Below are 17,872 nucleotides of genomic sequence, written 5' to 3'. Positions count from 1 at the left end.
GATTATAACTAGGACTGAACTCTTCAATATTTGTACCTTGGCTTCCAAAATTCTGGAAACGCTAGTTCCTCAAGTTCCTAGGGTTATTCATTCTGGAGACTCTAGTATGCACTGCAAGAAAACCTGCAGGACATCTACTGGAGTCCCCAATGGAGCCACTCTTCAATAACAAGTGCTACACGTTTCCAAAAACTCTAAATATCAGTGAAAAGTTTAGGATGGCAGCCATTTCGCCACCCAGGACAATTGGAGAATGGCAGATATTAGGGATCATTAACTCTGTCAAAGCTGTAGAAGACCGCAGTGAAGAATCACAGTTACAGAACCAAGAGTCACGGCCTTCTATTTTGGATGTTTGTACAACAAAGAGGATATACAATTAATCAAAGGGTCGAGGAACAGGTTTCTGCTTTAATACAAAAAAACTAACATAGAAACCTGTAAAGGTGTCCAAGTATAGTAATCCTTTTCATGTATATCTGGTTACGATTTAAAACTGAAGCTTTTTTAAACTTTTAAAAATCATAGATGAGGAGGGGTACATGTACAGGTTTCTCACATGGGTATAATTGCACAATGCTGGGGTTTGGGCTTCTAGCGAACCCATCACTCAAATAGTGAACAGAGTATCCAATAGGTAGTTTTTCAACCCTCTGACCTGCTCCCTCCCTCCCCTCCTCCTTCCTTTTGGAGCCCTCAGAATCAATGGTTTCTAGCTTTATGTTCATGCCTACCTACTGTTTAGTTCCCACATATGAATGAGAACATGCAGTATCTCATTTTTTGCCAGACACATTGGCTCACGCCTGTAATCCCAGGATTTGGGAGGCAGAAGTGGGCGGATCACTTGAGGTCAGGAGTTCCAGACAAGGCTGGCCAACATGGCAAAACCCTGTCTCTAACAAAACTACAAAAATTAGCCAGGGCCCGGCATGGTGACATGCACCTGCAGCCCTAGCACTTTGGGAAGCTGAGGTGGGTGGATCACTTGAGGTCAGGAGTTGGAGACCAGCCTGGGCAACATGGTGAAACCCTGTCTCTACTAAGAAATACAAACAGGCCAGGCGCTGTGGCTCACGCCTGTAATCCCAGCACTTTGGGAGGCTGAGGTGGGCAGATCACGAGGTCAGGAGTTCGAGACCAGCCTGGCCAACATAGTGAAAACCCTTCTCTACTAAAAATACCAAAATTAGCCAGGCATGTGGTATACACCTACAGTCCCAGCTACTAGAGAGGCTGAAGCAGGAGAAGCACTTGAACCCAGGAGGCGGAGCTTGTGGTGAGCCAGGATCCCGCCACTGCACTCTAGCCTGGGCAACAGAGTGAGACTCTATCTCAAAAATTAAAAAAAAACAAAAGAAATACAAATAATTAGCCAGGTGTGATAGTGTGTGCCTATAGCAGCTACACAGGAGGCTGAGGCAGGAGAATTGCTTGAACCCAGAAGGTGGAGGTTGCAGTGAGCCGAGATTGCACCATAAACTTAATCAAATTGTTGTTCCAATGGCAGTTGCTACACTATAGGTGGTTGTGTCGCTTCAGCAACTGTAACATCCATGGGAACCTGATATATAATATTGGACAGGTGAATGTTTTATTTTCTTTCAGTAATTGTTACAAACAAGAGTTTGAGTTCAGCTAGGAAGGACAGCAATGTACTATGACCTCCTATTTCAAGCTTGTATCAACTCTCTAGGCTTACATCCTAAACGAGTCCTTAGGGACCTTGGCCACCATTCCCTTACACCAGATGTGACACCATTCTTTGAACTGATGACATTATGCTGACTGAACAGGAGGTACCAACTAATCCAGACACATTAGCAACACACTTGAAAGACATTATGTGTGAAATAATTCCCACACAAAATCAGGGGCCTTCTGAGAGAGATCCAAGATGGCTGATCACTAACAGCTTGGGATTGTAGCTCCTAGTGAAAGTGCAGAGAACGAGAGGACGCCACACTTTCAGATGAATTTTTGTCACTCACGGACCAGAAAATTCCCAGCAGAGGACCCCCACGGGTCACCAGTGCGACTCTTGCGGCCGGCGCGGCGGCTCTTGGTGCAGAGTAAACGGGACTGGTTCACCTTCTGACCGACATTTGGAGCTCCAGGAAGGCAGAGTCGCCTATTACGACCTCAAGAAGGAAGCCAGACTGGAGTTTCCCGGGCAGAAGAGCACCATCAGTCTTAATGCCGCTGTTTTGGCTGGTGCAGTGGGTTGCTCAGATTCCGGCGCTGGGAATCAATAAATTGGACGTCCACTCAGAAACCTAATTAGAAAGGCGGTAATTGCAAAGATGACAGATGGATAAATTTATAACGAAGGGAAGAAACCAGCCTAAAAAGGCTGAGAATACCCAAAATCAGAATGCCTCTCCCTCTACAGGGGATTACAGTTCCTCATCAGCAATGGAACAAGACCTGCGGGAGAAAGACTGTGTTCCATTAACAGAAGTAGGCTTCAGAAGGTAGATGATAAGAAACTTCTGGGAGTTAAAAGAACTTGTTCATACCCAATGTAACGAAACTAAGAACTTTGAAAACAGATTATGAAAAAATGCTAACAAGAATAGACAATATAGAGAGGACTATAAATGAATCAACAGAGTTGAAAAACACAACAAGAGAACTTCACAAAATATGCACAAGTTTTAATAGCCAAATTGACCAAGCAGAAGAAAGGATATCAGAGGTTGAAGACGAACTTAATGAAATAAAACGAGAAGACAAGAATAGAGAAAAAAAGGATAAAAAGGAATGAGCAAAGTCTTCAAGAAATATGGGACTATGTGAAAAGACCTTATCTACATTTGATAGGTGTACCTGAATCTGACAAAGAGAATGAATCCAAGCTGGAAAATACTCTTCAGAATATTATTCAGGAAAACTTTCCCAACCTAGGAAGGCAGGGCAATATTCAACTCCAGGTAATACAGAGAACACCACAAATATATTCCTCAAGAAGAGCAACCCCAAGGCACATAATCGTTAGATTCACCAGGGTTGAAATGAAGGAGAAAATACTAAGGGCAGCCATAGAGAAAGGTCAGGTTACCCACAAATGAAAGCCTAGCAGACTTACAGCAGATCTCTCAGCAGAAACCCTACAAGCCAGAAGAGAGTGGGGGCCAATATTCAACATCCTTAAAGGAAAGAACTTTCAGCCCAGAATTTCATATCCAGCCAAACTAAGCTTCACAACTGAAGGAAAAATAAATTTTTTTATGAACAAGCAAGTACTCAGATTTTATTACCACCAGGCCTGCTTTACAAGAGCTTCTGAAAGAAGCATTACACATAGAAAGGAACAACCAGTATTAGCCTTTCCAAAAATATACCAAAAAGTAAAGAGCATCAACATAATGAAGAATTTACATCAACAAATGGACAAAACAGCCAGCTAACATCAAATGGCAGTAATCCTAAATTTAAATCGACTAAATCCCCCAATCAAAAGATACAGCCAAAACCCAACGGTATGCTGCATCCAGACCCATTTCACATGCAAGGATACACAAAGATTCAAAACAAAGGGATGGAGAAAGATTTACCAACCAAATGAAGAGCAAAAATAAATGAATAATAAAAAGCAGGAGTTGCAATTCTCGCCTTTGATAAAATAGATTTTAAAGCAACAAAGATATAATGGTAAAAGGATCAATGTAACAAGAAGAGCTAACGATCCTAACTATATACGTACCCAATACAGGAACACCCAGACACATAAGACCTATAAAGAGACTTAGACTCCCTAGACTCCCACACAATAAAAGTAGGAGACTTCAACATCAATATTAGATAGATCAATAAGACAGAAAATTAATAAGGATATCCAAGACTTGAACACAGATCCGGAAGAAGTAAACTTCATAAACATTTATAGAACTCTCCACTTTAAATACACAAAATATACAATTCTTATCCATATCACATCACACCTACTCATAGGTTTAAAGAAAATACTGATCAGCCATTATTAAGCACAATTATTGGCATAAAAGAGGTTATCAATACCCATTTTTAGAATAAAACAACATTCCTGTTGTCTCCCTTTTTTTCTTCCTCTCTGTCTTCCTCTCCTTCATTCCTATTTTTTCTTTCTTTCCTTCTCTCCTTCTTTCAAAAAAAAGAAAAAAAACCAGGGGCCTTCTAACTGAGTGAAATGTTTAATGATCTAGTAGGCCCACATGTCAAGATGGTGCTTATAAGGTCAACAGCAAGTTCCTACATCTTGACTTTCATACCACTAAATAAGGAGCAAAGAAACGAGTTGCATAATAGATGCTTCTTTTAGCGCATACCTCAATGTTGTGCAGTACCGTGACCCACTGACAAGTGACTGAAACCCTGCTAGCATGGATTGGGCCCAGAAAAAGAGAAGCTTCCCTAATCCCGCAACGTGGTCTCACGTGGGGTTCCCTGTGACCAGTTGACTAGAAAAAAAAACAAAAACAAAACAAGTTATCCCCAATTTAGCAGCTTACAATAACACAAATATATAAGCAGTTCCATCGATCAGAAATCCAGGCGTCCTCGATTTGTTTCTCTGCTTAGCATCTCACAAAATCAAAGTATCAACCAGGCTGCTGACTGAAGACTCAGAGACAAACAAGCTTATTTGGGTTACTGGCAGGTCTAACTTCTTAAAGTTATAGAACTGAGGTAACCATATACTTGCGGTCTTTGCTGAGGCCACAGTAAGCTACCTGAGCCACTTCCATACCTCCTTAGGTGCACCCCTCTATCTTCTAAGCAGTCATGGTGCATCATGACTATGGTGGCTGAGATAGAGGTTGTTCATGGGCTTGGCAACATGAACTTTCATTTACCAGGTCCATGTTACTACAGTAACTGCTGACTATTCAACCTGCTAGCTGCCGAGACCAACGCTGATTCCCCAATATGGCACCATGTCCCAGACTGGTCAGTCAGCTTCCAGGTGGCACTGTGATTACTTGGGTCTGCTTCCACAATTGAAAGAGCATCACTTTGATGTTGCTCAAATAGACACTCTTCTGGATATGGATTTTCATTCCTATCCATGGTACTTCAAGAAAACCAACACTGTGGTAATAGGAAAGGCTGTACCCACCATCGTGGTATCCCACACTTTACCAGTTTTAAACATGAAACCCACTTTACAGGAAATGAATACGGCAATGGGATCATGCTCACGGATTTCACTCGTCTCCTGATGTTCTTTACCATCCTAAAGTGGCTGGCTCAATAGAACATTGGAGGATCTTTCAAAGCCTGAGTTGTAGTTGCAGCTTTGTGACAGGGCCTTGTGTGGCTTGGCTGACAATCTAGAAAGTGACAAAGCTGAATCCCAGCATCAAAGATATGGAACTCTTTCTCCCATAGCCACATCTATGACTTCAAGAATGAAGGAGGCAATATGCAGGCCTCTTCTCACTATTAATCCTGGGTATCTAGTAGCAAAATGTTGCCTCTTATGCTCAAGAAGCAAAATTTGCTGTAAAGAAGAAAACTTTTGGCTCTGCTGGACTAGAGGACATTTTACACACTGAGACATTATTTCAACATGGGAACCAAAAGTGATTCCATTGAAATGACAGCTGTGTCTGGCCAGGAGCAGTGGCTCACAACTGTAAACCCAGCACTTTGGGAGAACAAGGTGGGCAGATCACCTGAGGTCAGGAGTTGGAGACCAGCCTGCCGAACATGATGAAACCCCGTCTCTAATAAAAATACAAAAATTAGCCAGACGCAGTGGTGCAGGCCTGTAGTCCCAGCTACTTGGGAGGCTGAGGGTGAAAAAACACTTGAAACTGGGAGGCAGAGGCTGCCACGAGCTGGGATGGCGCCACTGAACTCCTGAACTCCAGCCTGGGTGATAGAGTGATATTCCATCTCAAAATCAAAAGAAAACAACAACAACAACAAATAAAAGTCGTGTCTGCAAGCTGACCACTTTGGACTGTTCATTCCTCTCAACCAAAAGACAAAGGAGGAGGTCCACTACTGGCTGGAGTGATGGAAACTGACAATCAAAGGGAGATGGGGTTCCTAATATACTAGGGGCTAAGAAAGAGCATGTCTTATATGTCTAGACAGCTTCTTAATTCTCCTGTGTTTTGTGATTAGAGTTAATGGAAAATTACAGCAACCCCATCCAGGCAGGACATCTAATGGTTCAGACTCTTCATAATGAAGGTTTGAGTCACCCTGCCAGGCCAGGCACCATGACCAGCTGACATGCTATCTCAAGGCAAAGGAAATGAAAAATGGGGAGTGAAAGAAGGCAGTTATAAATACCAGCTACCACAATGTGGGCTGCTACAGAAACGACGACTGTAATAGTATTTACTTAATGGGTTAATAATATCTGCCAGCACAGGTGGGAAAATCAACCAACGAACAAACAAGTTATCCTTTCAAATGAAATGCTTAGGGAAAAAGACCAACTTTTACTGACAGAAATTTCTTAGCCTCTGGGAGGCCATTTTATTCACTAACACATGCTAGGAGGCCTCAGCCATATCCTGCTCGATTGTAGAAAACAGCAATTTGATCCTCTTTCCTCCTCAATCATTAAAGAGATTATGCATTTAGGGTCTGATGTTCCTTCTTGGACAAGTAGCCAGATGTCATTTCTTCCAGTTTCTTCTCAAGGTGCGGAATTAAGTCTCCGCTCATATACCTGAAAAGAAAGAGACGTGTCATTAACCAAAAGAGAGCCAAAGAACCTATGCTGTAGGAAGCACTGTGGGAGATAGAAGGATGAAGTAACAGTCAGCATGGAGACAGAAATGCACCTGCATGGTAAGGGGCGAGGGTGTGAAGAAAAGGGAAGCTTCATACACTCTTGTTGAGAATATAATTTACTATGACAACTATGAAGAACAGTTTGGAGGTTCCTCGAAAACCTGAACATGGAGCAATCATATGATCCAGTAATCCCACTGCTGGGTATACTCCCAAGAGAAAGGAAGTCAGTATACCGCAGAGATATCTGCACTCCTGTGTTCATTGCAGCCTCGTCCACAGTAGCCAAGCTTTGGAAGCAACCTAAGTGTCCACCAACAGCTGAATGGGTAAAGAAAACGCGGTACATATACACAAAGGAGTGCTGTTTGGCCATAAAAAAGAATGAGATTCAGTCATTTGCAACAACATGGATGGAACTGAAGGTCATTACGTTAAGTGGAATAAGCAAGGCACAAAAAGACAAACTTCGCATGTTCTCACTTATTGGTGGGAGCAAAAATTTTAAACAACTGAACTAACGGAGATAGAGAGTAGAATGACGGTTACCAGAGGCTGGGAAGGTTAGTGGGGTGGGGGGAAGTGCAGATGATTAATACGTACAAAAATGGCATGAGTAAGATGTAGTACTTGAAAGCATGACGGGGTAAATATAGTCAGTAATAATTCAATTGTACATTAGAAATAACAAGAGTATAATTGGATTATCTGTAACACAAAAGATAAATGCTTGAGGTGATAGATGCCCCATTTACCTTGCTGTGTTTATTACACGTTGTTGTCTGTATCACACTATGTCATATACCCCAGAAATATATGCATCTGCGATGTACCTACACACATTTTTTTTAAAAAAGAGGTAATCTAGCAAATACAAGGAGTGTCAATTGAGGGACAATGTCTACCTCAGACTATGGTGAGAAGGGAAGTCTCCATAGGCTTTGGAGAAGGAGTTAGATTCAGAAAACATTAACCTATGTAACTGTGGAGATAGCCGTAACTATAAGTGAAGGCCAGGGTTTGCGAAATTTGAGGCACGGGCTGTTCCCCCACGCTCATGCCCAGTACTGTGTTGAGCCCAAGTACTTAAAGAAATTGAGCAGTTCCTAGTTCTGCCCACCTGACTGCTTCCTTGATGATGGATTCAAAATAGCATCCCTTGACTTCTACAGGTGTTTGCAGTCCTTCAGGCAATTTGACTTTTTTTTTCACGTTCTGAAGATGTTAAAAAAATAAACTTCAGTATTATAAGGAAGAATAAAAGTGAATCTTGGCTAAACTATATCTCAGCAATCATGCTTCATAGGCTAAATGTTTTAAATGCTTAAATAAAGATGCCAGCTCATACAAAAACTAAATAAATAAACAAACACCTGCATGTACATAGGAATGAAACTCTTGTAAACAATAACCAAGAAAGAAAAGAAAAAGAGAAGTTGTACTATATTTTAGTCAAAGAACAGAAAAACCACTGTAAATTATATGCAATCTCAACTCTGGCAAAGAATGAGCCTCAGCAGATAACATGCACATCTTCTAAATTATAAAAAGAGAGACTTCGTGGAGTTTTTTTTTTTTTGAAACAGACATTCTTATATTACTTACTTCTCCAAAGTAATGTAGAATTTCCTTCATTAATTTGCCTTCTGTTTCAGCATTAATATCTTTTTGGATTCTTGAAAAAGGGAGTATTTCTGTGACTTTTAGGTCATCTGCAGAGAAAGTGCTGGTAATGATGACTCCTACAAGTGCATTTCTACCAGGTTTCTGCATCAGCCCACCTTTGCTGAAGCCAGTGAAGTCATCAATCCGAGAATCCAGTTGGCTGGCTGGAATACCAACTCCTACCTTAAGCTCTGGCGGAACAAATTTTGACAAAAAGCCATCAGTTGGGAGTTTCACCATGTTCTTTCCCCTCCACATAGACATCACGAACGACAGATCTGGAAACCAAACTGAGAAGTTGAGCTGTGGGATATGTGTGTTTCATCAGCCCTCTGGGTCCATCTATGTGTTCCTCAGTTTCTGGGTAATTATTTATTTCATAATTGGGAGGATGTACCGGGGGAAACCCCAGGCCTGACGAACTGAGGCCAGGACACATAATACAGTAAAACCACCACTTATTTTCTGGCCCTATGAATGCATATGGAAACCAAGTAAGACAGTACAACTCTAACAAACATTCACAGGTCCCTGGCACTCATGGGTTAGTGTCAGCTTGTTATGCTTTACTAGGTGAAAGCAGCACGTCTCATTTGACATCATGACTTCTCAAATTGACATACAACCCACCGTGCTTTACTGAGCTGGAAGCCAGACAACTTGGATACACCTCAACCTGCCTCCTCTCTACATCAAATATGTTCTGAGAAAATAGAGGCAGCCATTAGTGCTGAAAGTTCTATATGCACTCCAACACCAAAAATCCATTTTAGTGTATGATCTTCCTCATCCTTCTTTCTTTGTCTCAAAAACGTTACGTTCTTTTCACTCCAGATCTGTCACCTCTTTCATTTATTCATCGTCTGTGGTAGGCAGCATGCCAGAAGCTGGGGATCAGCAGTAAACTACCAGAGAGCAACATTTCCTGCTCTTGTGGAGCTCACATCCTCATGTGGCAGTCAGACAGTACGTGCCCAATGAGCGAAGGAAATTAACAGCATTGGGCTGATGGTGGGGAGGCCGTCCACAGGCTTGTGGGAGACAGCGGCAGAGGGAGCCACAGGGGCTATTACTGGTTGGGCAGGGCCTTCTGAGGAGGTGGCCTTGGGCAGCGATTGGAGGAAGAAGTGGGGCAGCCTGTGCAGAGGCAGAAGGGGATTTCCAGGCTGCAGTGAGGCCAAGGGTAGGGGCTGGAGTGGGGATAGACTGGGCACTATGGGGTGAAGGACAGAAACAGAGAGAGCCAGGGGATGGATGGGACCCGTGTTAGCAGAGGGTGACGGAGGTCAGGCCACCTAGAGCCTCGTAGACCAAAGCTGGTTTACAGTCTGTTCTGAGTGCTTAGGGGAGTTGAGGATAGGTTTTCAGGAGCGACACGACATGATGTCATTAACATGCCAACACGATGACCTGGCTGCAGGGTTGGAGGGTGTGTGTTAGATGGGGGCAATAATGGGAAACATGGAGATGTCACTGTAGCTCAGTGACTGACCATGGCACAGTGGATAAAAAGGAGAGAGAGAAATTCTGGGATTCAGAAATTTTTACAGGATTTACAGAAGAGAAGAAAAATAAAGGTAGAAAAACAGAGTGATGGGGTGCAGTAGCTCATGCCTGTAATCCCAGCACTTTGGGAGGTCGAGGTGGGTAGATCACCTGAGGTGAGGAATCTGAGATCAGTCTGGCTGCCATGGCGAAACCCCATTTTACTAAAAATATAAGAATTGGCTGGGCATGGTGGCTGGTGCCTATAACCCCAGCTACCCGAGAGGCTCAGACTGGTGAATAGTTGAACCCCAGAGACGGAGGTTGCAGTGACCCAGGATGGTGCCACTGCACTCCAGCCTGGCCTACAAGAAAGAAACTCCATCTGAAAACAAAAAAGGTCGGGATTCACCAATAAGGACAATACATTTTAAAAGAAGATTGTGGAAAACGGAAATCCTAGAAGCTTTCCATGAAGAAGCAGTGAACAACTCTCAAACGCTGCTGAGAAATTAATGGCAACGTCGGCCAAGACTGTTGATCTTGACAAGCACAGTTTCAGTGGAGGGGAAGAGGCAGGAGACTGACTGCACTGGATACAGCATGAAGAGGAGGTGAGGACAGGCTTATTTACTCTTTTCTTTAGACGTGGCAGAGCCTCCAATAAGGCCATCTCCTATTCCTCGTTTCCTTACCAACAGGGCCATCTTCTGCCTTTTCTGGGATGAAGAACTCTCACATTCCCTGGGATGTTTAAATGCATTTTGAGGTTTTGCAGCAACCTTCTCTTCTTTAATCCGTGATTGTGTCCTGAAAAACATCAATGAACATTTTCCATTCATGACAAATATCTAACAATCAGAAAATGACAAACAGTCTGCATATATCAATACAATCAAGAACTTCAATCATTAGTTTGACTTTTAATAATGAGCCAAGATTTACCGAGTCTCAACAAACACTCTGTTTTCAGGAAAAGAAACCTAATTTTGATGCGTGCTAAGAAGAAAGAAAGAAAGAAAGAAAGAAAGAAAGAAAGAAAGAAAGAAAGAAAGAAAGAGAGAGAGAGAGAAGGAAGGAAGGAAGGAAGGAAGGAAGGAAGGAAGGAAGGAAGGAAAGAAAGAAAGAAAGAAAGAAAGAAAGAAAGAAAGAAAGAAAGAAGAAAGAGAAAGAAAGAAAACTACAGACCAATATCCATGATGAACATTGATGCAAAAATGTTCAATAAAATACTGGCAAACCGAATCCAAAAGCACATCTAAAAGCTTATCCGCTATCATCAAGTAAACTTCATCCCGGGATGCAAGGCTGGTTCAACATAGGCAAATTTATAAATGTAATTCACCACATAAACAGAACCAAAAATAAAAACCACATGATTATCTCAATAGATGCAGAGAAGGGCTTTGACAAAATTCAACAGCCCTTTATGCTAAAGACTCTCAATAAACTAGGTATCGAAGGAACACACCTCAAAAGCCATATAGGAGAAACCCACAGCCAATATCATACTGAATGAGCAAAAACTAGAAGCATTCACTTTAAAAACTGGCACTAGACAAGGATGCCTTCTCTCACCACTCCTATTCAATATAGTATTGGAAGTTCTAGCCAGAGAAATTAGGCAAGAAAAAGAAATAAAGGGCATTCAATTAAGAAAAGAAGAAGTCAAATTGTCCCACTTGCAGACAACATGATCGTATATTTAGAAGAACTCATCATCTCAGCCCAAAACCTCCTTAGGCTGATAAGCAACTTCGGCAAAGTCTCAGGATACGAAATCAATGTGCAGAAATCACAAGCATTCCTATACACCAATAACAGACAAATAGAGAGCCAAATCATGAGTGAACTCCCATTTACAGTTGCTACATAGAGAATAAAATACCTAGGAATACAACTAACAAAGTATGTAAAAGATCTATTCAAGGTGAACTACAAACCAAATCAAGGAAATAAGAGAGGACACAAACAGCTGGGAAAACATTCTATGCTCATGGTTAGGAAGAATCAATATTGTGAAAATGGCCATACTGCCCAAAGTAATGTATAGATTCAATGCTATCCCCATCAAGCTACCACTGATCTTCTTCACACAACTGGGAAAAACCACTTTAAACTTCATATGGAATCAAAAGAGAGCTTGCACAGCCAAGACAATCCCAAGCAAAAAGAACAAAGCTGAAGGCATCATGCTACCTGACTTCAAACCATACTGGCAAGGCTACAGTAATCAAACAGCATGGTACTGGTACCAAAACAGAGATTCAGACCAATAGAACAGAACAGAGGCCTTGGAAGCAACACCACACATCTACAATCATCTGATCTCTGATGAACCAGACAAAAACAAGCAATGGGGAAATGATTCCCTGTTTAATAAATGGTGTTGGGAAAACTGTTGGGAAATTCCATTCTATTACAAGCGAGCCATATGCAGGAAGCTGAAACCTTTCTTACACCTTATACAAAAATTAACCCCAGCTGGATAAAAGGTTTAAACATAAGAACTAACACCATAAAAACCCTAGAAGAAAACCTAGGCAACACCATTCAGGACATAGGCACAGCAAGGACTTCATGACTAAAACACCAAAAGCAATGGCAACAAAAGCCAAAATAGACACATGGGATCCAATTAAACTTAAGAGTTTCTGCACACGAAAAGAAACAATCATCACAGTAAAGCGGCAACCAACAGAATGGGAAAAATGTTTGCAATCTACCTGTCAGACAAAGGGCTAATATCCAGAATCTACAAAGAACTAAAGGAGATTTACAAGAAAAAACAAACAAACAAACAAACAAACCAACCCATTCAAAAGTGGGCAAAGGATATGAACAGATAGTTTTCAAAAGAAGGCAAATATGCGGCCCACAAACATATGAAAAAATGCTCATCATCACTGGTCATTAGAGAAATGCAAATCAAAACCACATTGAGATACCATCTTACACCAGTTAGAATGGCAATCATTTAAAAATCTGTGGACAACAGATGCCAGAGAGGAAGTGGAGAAAAAGGAACACTTTTGTACTGTTGGTGGGAGTGTAAATTAGTTCAAACATTATGGAAGACATTGTGGCGATTCCTCAAGGACCTAGAAATAGAAATTCCATTTTGACCCAGCAATGCCATTACTGGGTATATACCCAAAGGATTATAAATCATTCTATCATAAAGACACACCCACACGTATGTTCATTGTGGTGCTGTTTACAATAGCAAAGACCTGGAACCAACCCAAATGCCCATCCATGATAGACTGGACAAAAAAAAAAAAAAAAAAAGTAGCACATATACACCATCGAATACTATGCAGCCATAAAAAACGACGAGTTTGTGTCCTTTTCAAGAGACATGGATGAATCTAGAAACCGTAATTTTCAGCAAACTGACCCAAGAACAGAAAACCAAACACCGCATGTTTTCACTCACAGGTGGGTGATGAACAATGAGCACACTTGGGCACAGGGAAGGGAACAACACTCACAGGGCTAGGTGGGGGAGTGGAGGGGAGCAGCGGGACAGCGAAGGGGGAGGGGTGGATGGGGAAGGATAACACCGGGAGAAATGCTGATCTAGGTGACATGGGGGGCGGAGGGATGGAGACAGGAAACCATCATGGCATATATATACCTATGCAACTATCCTGCAGGATGCATGATGTGCACATGTACCCCAGAGCCCAAATGCAATTTAGAAAAAAAGAAAGAAAAAGAAGAAGAAAAATGGTACAACCAGAATCAATCAGAATGCTTTCAGAATAAGCAGCTCTCATCAAACAAAAGTAGATAAAAATGTTATTACCTCTTTGAAGATGGATAAACTAATCTGTATCAACACTTGCTAGGAAAAATAATTCCTTTTCTTTGTCCTCATTCTAGGAGATTGATACAAATCTGATAATATTTGACAAGGACATCAGAAGAAAGAAAAACTACAAGATCAAGCCAAAACTACAAGCTAAGATCACCCCTGAACCCAGACTCCCAAATTCTAAACTAAAGGTTAGCAAATAAAATACAATAGTGCTTAAAAAGAACTCCATCAGCCATGGTGGAGTATACTGTATAAAGACAAGAATGATTTAACATTTGAAAATCAATAAATGTAATGCACCACATTAAAAACAACAAAAATACAGGGAAACACCACATGATCATTATTATAGATGGGTCAATGTTTAAAATGTATTCATGATAAAAACTATCAGCCTCTTAGAAAAAAAAGGTAAGCATATTTTGGTAAGCATATGCATACACACAAAAAATAGTAAATGCCATACTTCATAGTGAAGTATCAGGATTTTCTTCCTGAGTTTGAAAACAAGACAAATGTGTCCACTATCCGTTAAACAATTTACTGGAGGTTCTAAAAAGTGCAGTAACATCAGGAAAATATGAATCGGTTTAAAATCTTAAAAGAAAGAAAACTGTCATTATTTAGAGATGACATTGTTCTGTACCTAGAAAATGTAAAAGTATAAAATCATTATGGTTAATAAGCAAATTTACTCAAGTCACTGGATATAATAAAAATCAATGATATTTCTTTATAATTAATAGCAACAAATAATTAGAATATAAAATTTCAAATGTCGTTAAAACAGTAAAAAAATTGAATACTTAGAAATAAATCTAATCAGAATGTGCTAGAGCAGTACACAAAAATTATAACACATCTCTGAGAGAAATTCAAGACTGCAGTATATGGACAAAAATATTCTTTCCATGGAATGAAAAGACAGTATTAAGAGGCATTATTGTTAACTCTTTCAGAATGACATAGCAATCATATTTAAAATTCTACCATATTTACAAAAAGTTTTTCTAAAAATCGACAAACAGATAATTGTCTGAAGCATATGCAAATTAAAGATTTGGGAAAGCTGGCCGGAGGCGGTGACTCACGCCTGTAATCTCAGCACTTTGCGGGGCTGAGGTGTAGAGATCTAGAGATCACAAGATCCAGAAATCAAGACCATCCTGACCAACATGGTGATACCCCATCTCTACTAAAAATACCAAATTAGCTGGATGTGGTGGTGCGTGCCTGTAGTCCCAGCTACTCTGGAGGCTGAGACCTGAGAATCAATTGAACCAGGGAGGCGGAGGTCACAGTGAGCTGAGATTGTGCCACTGCACTCCAGCCTGGCAACAGAGTGAGACTCTGTCTCAAAATATATATATTTGGGAAACCTAAGACAATATTTAAGAAAAAGAACTAAGTTTGTAGACATACGCTACTAAACATGAGATTTACTATAAGGGTAGAGTAATGAAAACAGTATGGTATTGGTGCAATGACAGACAAATACACTAAAGGTAGAGGACATGGAGGCCAGAAAGAATCTGGAAATGGAAAACAGCTAGATTTACCACAGAAGAGCTCCTGTAAAACACTGTGGAAAGACTAGTGCTTTTAAAAAATGCACTTCATAAATGCAGGGAAAATACAAACTTGGACTCTTACCCCATCCCACTCCAGAAACGTTACTAAAGATGGATAGTAAATCCAGTAGAAAACATAAGATATTAGTGTTACAGCTTTAGAATAGGCCAAGGTATTTTTGATTAGGATAAAAAGGCACTAATGATAAAGAATACATTGTTTAATTAGACATAACTAAATGTAAAACTTGTATTCCTCAAAAGACAGTCTTAGGAGAGTGAAAAAGCAAAGCATATCTGTAGATTACATATTATATACTATATAGTCTAGGTTATATATAAAAATATACATTAATCATATATATGTATATATCTGACCAAAAAAATGAGTGAAATCCAGAATATAACCAGAACTACAAATCAATTTTAAAAAACAAACATTGCAATAAAATGTGCAGAAAACAGCTGAGTACTCATTCATAAGAGTCATACTCAAATATGACTTTAATCATCACATAAAATATACCCAGGCTATGACTGTACTCCATTCCATGAAAATTTATTTGAGATGAATGGGAGATCTAAAAGACAGCTTAGAATATTATCATCATGGCATTGGGCGAAGCAAAGATTATTCTTAAAATAATAGGAAGCACCAGCCCTAAACAAGAAACTGATTAATAAAATTAAGAGAATCTGTTCATCTAAAACACAATATTGAGATAGTGTAAAAGCAAAACAGATTTGTAGAAGATACTAAAATTGTGTGTGTATTTTAATACATGTACATATATGCCTGTGTGTATGTGTCTAACTGAAACCCAGAACTTATATGTAAACCATGAATCCATTTTTAAAATACAAGTATCTCGATAAAATTTGGAGGAAAAGAGCTGAAAAGGGATTTCGTAAAAGACATATTTAAATGGCGAATAAACACATTTAAAAAGTGCTCTAAAAATAATCAATAAATAGCTGGGCACAGTGGCTCATACCTATAATCCCGGCACCTTGGGAGGCTGATGCAGGCAGAGGCCACTTGAGCCCAAGGGTTCGAGACCAGCCTGGGCAACTTGGCGAAACGCCGTCTCTACCAAAAAATACAAAGATTAGCCAGAATTGGCGGCATGCACTTATAGTCCCAGCTACTCGGGAGGCTGAGGCATGAGAATCGATCAAGCCTGGGAGGTCGAGGTTGCAGTGAGCCGAGATGGTGCCACTGCACTGCAGCCTGGGTAACAGAGCAAGACCTCGTCTCAAAAAACAATCAAAACTCAATAAATAAACCCTTAAAAAAAAACAGGTCCTCAATCTCATTAATCAGCCCCAAACTGCAAATGCAGACATAAGGAGAGATCACTGCACACCCATCAGAGTGGCTGAAATGAAAGACTAATTGCACACCCAGTGTGTGCATCTGGAACCTTCAAACATTTCTGGAAGGAAATGTTTCCTACACAGACACCCGATGGGTACGGCTGAAAGGTCAGATAGTTCCCGGGGAAAGAGCTCCTTCACGACTGAGAACCAACGGAGGAAAAGCACCCCAACCCGGGGCCAGATAGAGCTCCCAAGGTCAGGTGGCCTCCCTCATGGCTGACACAGAGCGCTGAGAGTCCCACCATAGGCTTAGAGAATCCAAGAAACAGCACCCCACTCCCTCGCAGCACTGGGAGACAGCACCCACAGATAATAATTTAAAAACCCAGCACCAAGAGAAAGCATCCGATAGGCGTCCCAATCGGGTATAAACAGATCCAAAGAAAAGCCAACACATCCTAGCTGAGAGTGAGCAACGTCCAAGGCCAAATGTGCCCCACGGCTGACATCAGCACCCAGCGAAGAGTCCCTCGTGGGCTGAGATAAACCCCGCGACAGAGAGTGACCCAACAGGGCAGTGATCATGTGTCCGCAGGACAGCCACCCTCACCCCAGCCCCGAACACAGACAGAGTCCCTAAGGCAGAGTCTCCCAGCAGGGTCGTGGCCAAGCGGGGAAGAAACACCGCCGCACCCGAAGGTGACACAGGCGACCAATGTAGGGTCCCCACCCCTGGGTTCAGTCATTGCACAGGAAAAGTTCGTCGCATCACTAAGAGGGAGTCCCCAAGAAAAGCTCCCCAGCCCCACAACATAACCGAGACGGGGTGTCCAAGGAAAAGACTCCCCGACAGCTGACACACGCGCCCATGGTAGTGTCCACACAGGGAAGCCGTACCACTCACCGGACAAAGAACACGCCAGAAAAGAAGCTTTCCTAGGAAAAAGGACACATTCTGGGGAGAAATTAAAGCATCCAGGGAAAAACTGCCCACTTACGTAGTCGTGAAGTCTTGACCTTGCCAGAGGAGCTGCGGCTGCACTTCCCAAAATGGCAGAGAAGTTGTGGCGCCTCCCCACTGCTGGAACTTTCTAGAAACTTGCTCTCTGGGAGTTATGGGAAGTGTGCCCCGGATGCCTGTGAGTGATGCTCCTTGGGAGGCGTCCCACCAGAAGCACCAATCTGGTAAGGCTCAAGGGAGGCAGAAGGCAGGGAAGCTGCCGGCCACCGCGGGCCCCGCCCCAGCCGAACACTGGGAGCCTGTTGGGGGGGC

General features: G+C 41.6%; 1 protein-coding gene across 1 annotated transcript; it reads right to left on the bottom strand.

The window, feature by feature from the left end:
• Nucleotides 1-5,709: 5,709 nt before the first annotated feature.
• On the bottom strand, nt 5,710-17,853 carry LOC144576550 (cancer/testis antigen family 45 member A6-like). Its single transcript, XM_078363489.1, has 5 exons — nt 17,598-17,853; nt 10,520-10,695; nt 8,341-8,591; nt 7,856-7,950; nt 5,710-6,670 (listed from the first exon to the last, which is right to left on the bottom strand). The coding sequence occupies exons 2-5, from the start codon at nt 10,590-10,592 to the stop codon at nt 6,571-6,573; spliced, it is 519 nt and encodes a 172-aa protein (XP_078219615.1). The 5' UTR covers nt 10,593-10,695; nt 17,598-17,853; the 3' UTR covers nt 5,710-6,570.
• Between the last annotated feature and the right edge of the window lie 19 nt (nt 17,854-17,872).

The sequence above is a fragment of the Callithrix jacchus genome, chromosome X, assembly GCF_049354715.1.
Source record: "Callithrix jacchus isolate 240 chromosome X, calJac240_pri, whole genome shotgun sequence".
NCBI classification, from domain to species: Eukaryota; Metazoa; Chordata; class Mammalia; order Primates; family Cebidae; genus Callithrix; species Callithrix jacchus.
The sequence above is the reverse complement of the archived record's forward strand: the minus strand, read 5'-3'. Positions and strand labels throughout refer to the sequence as shown.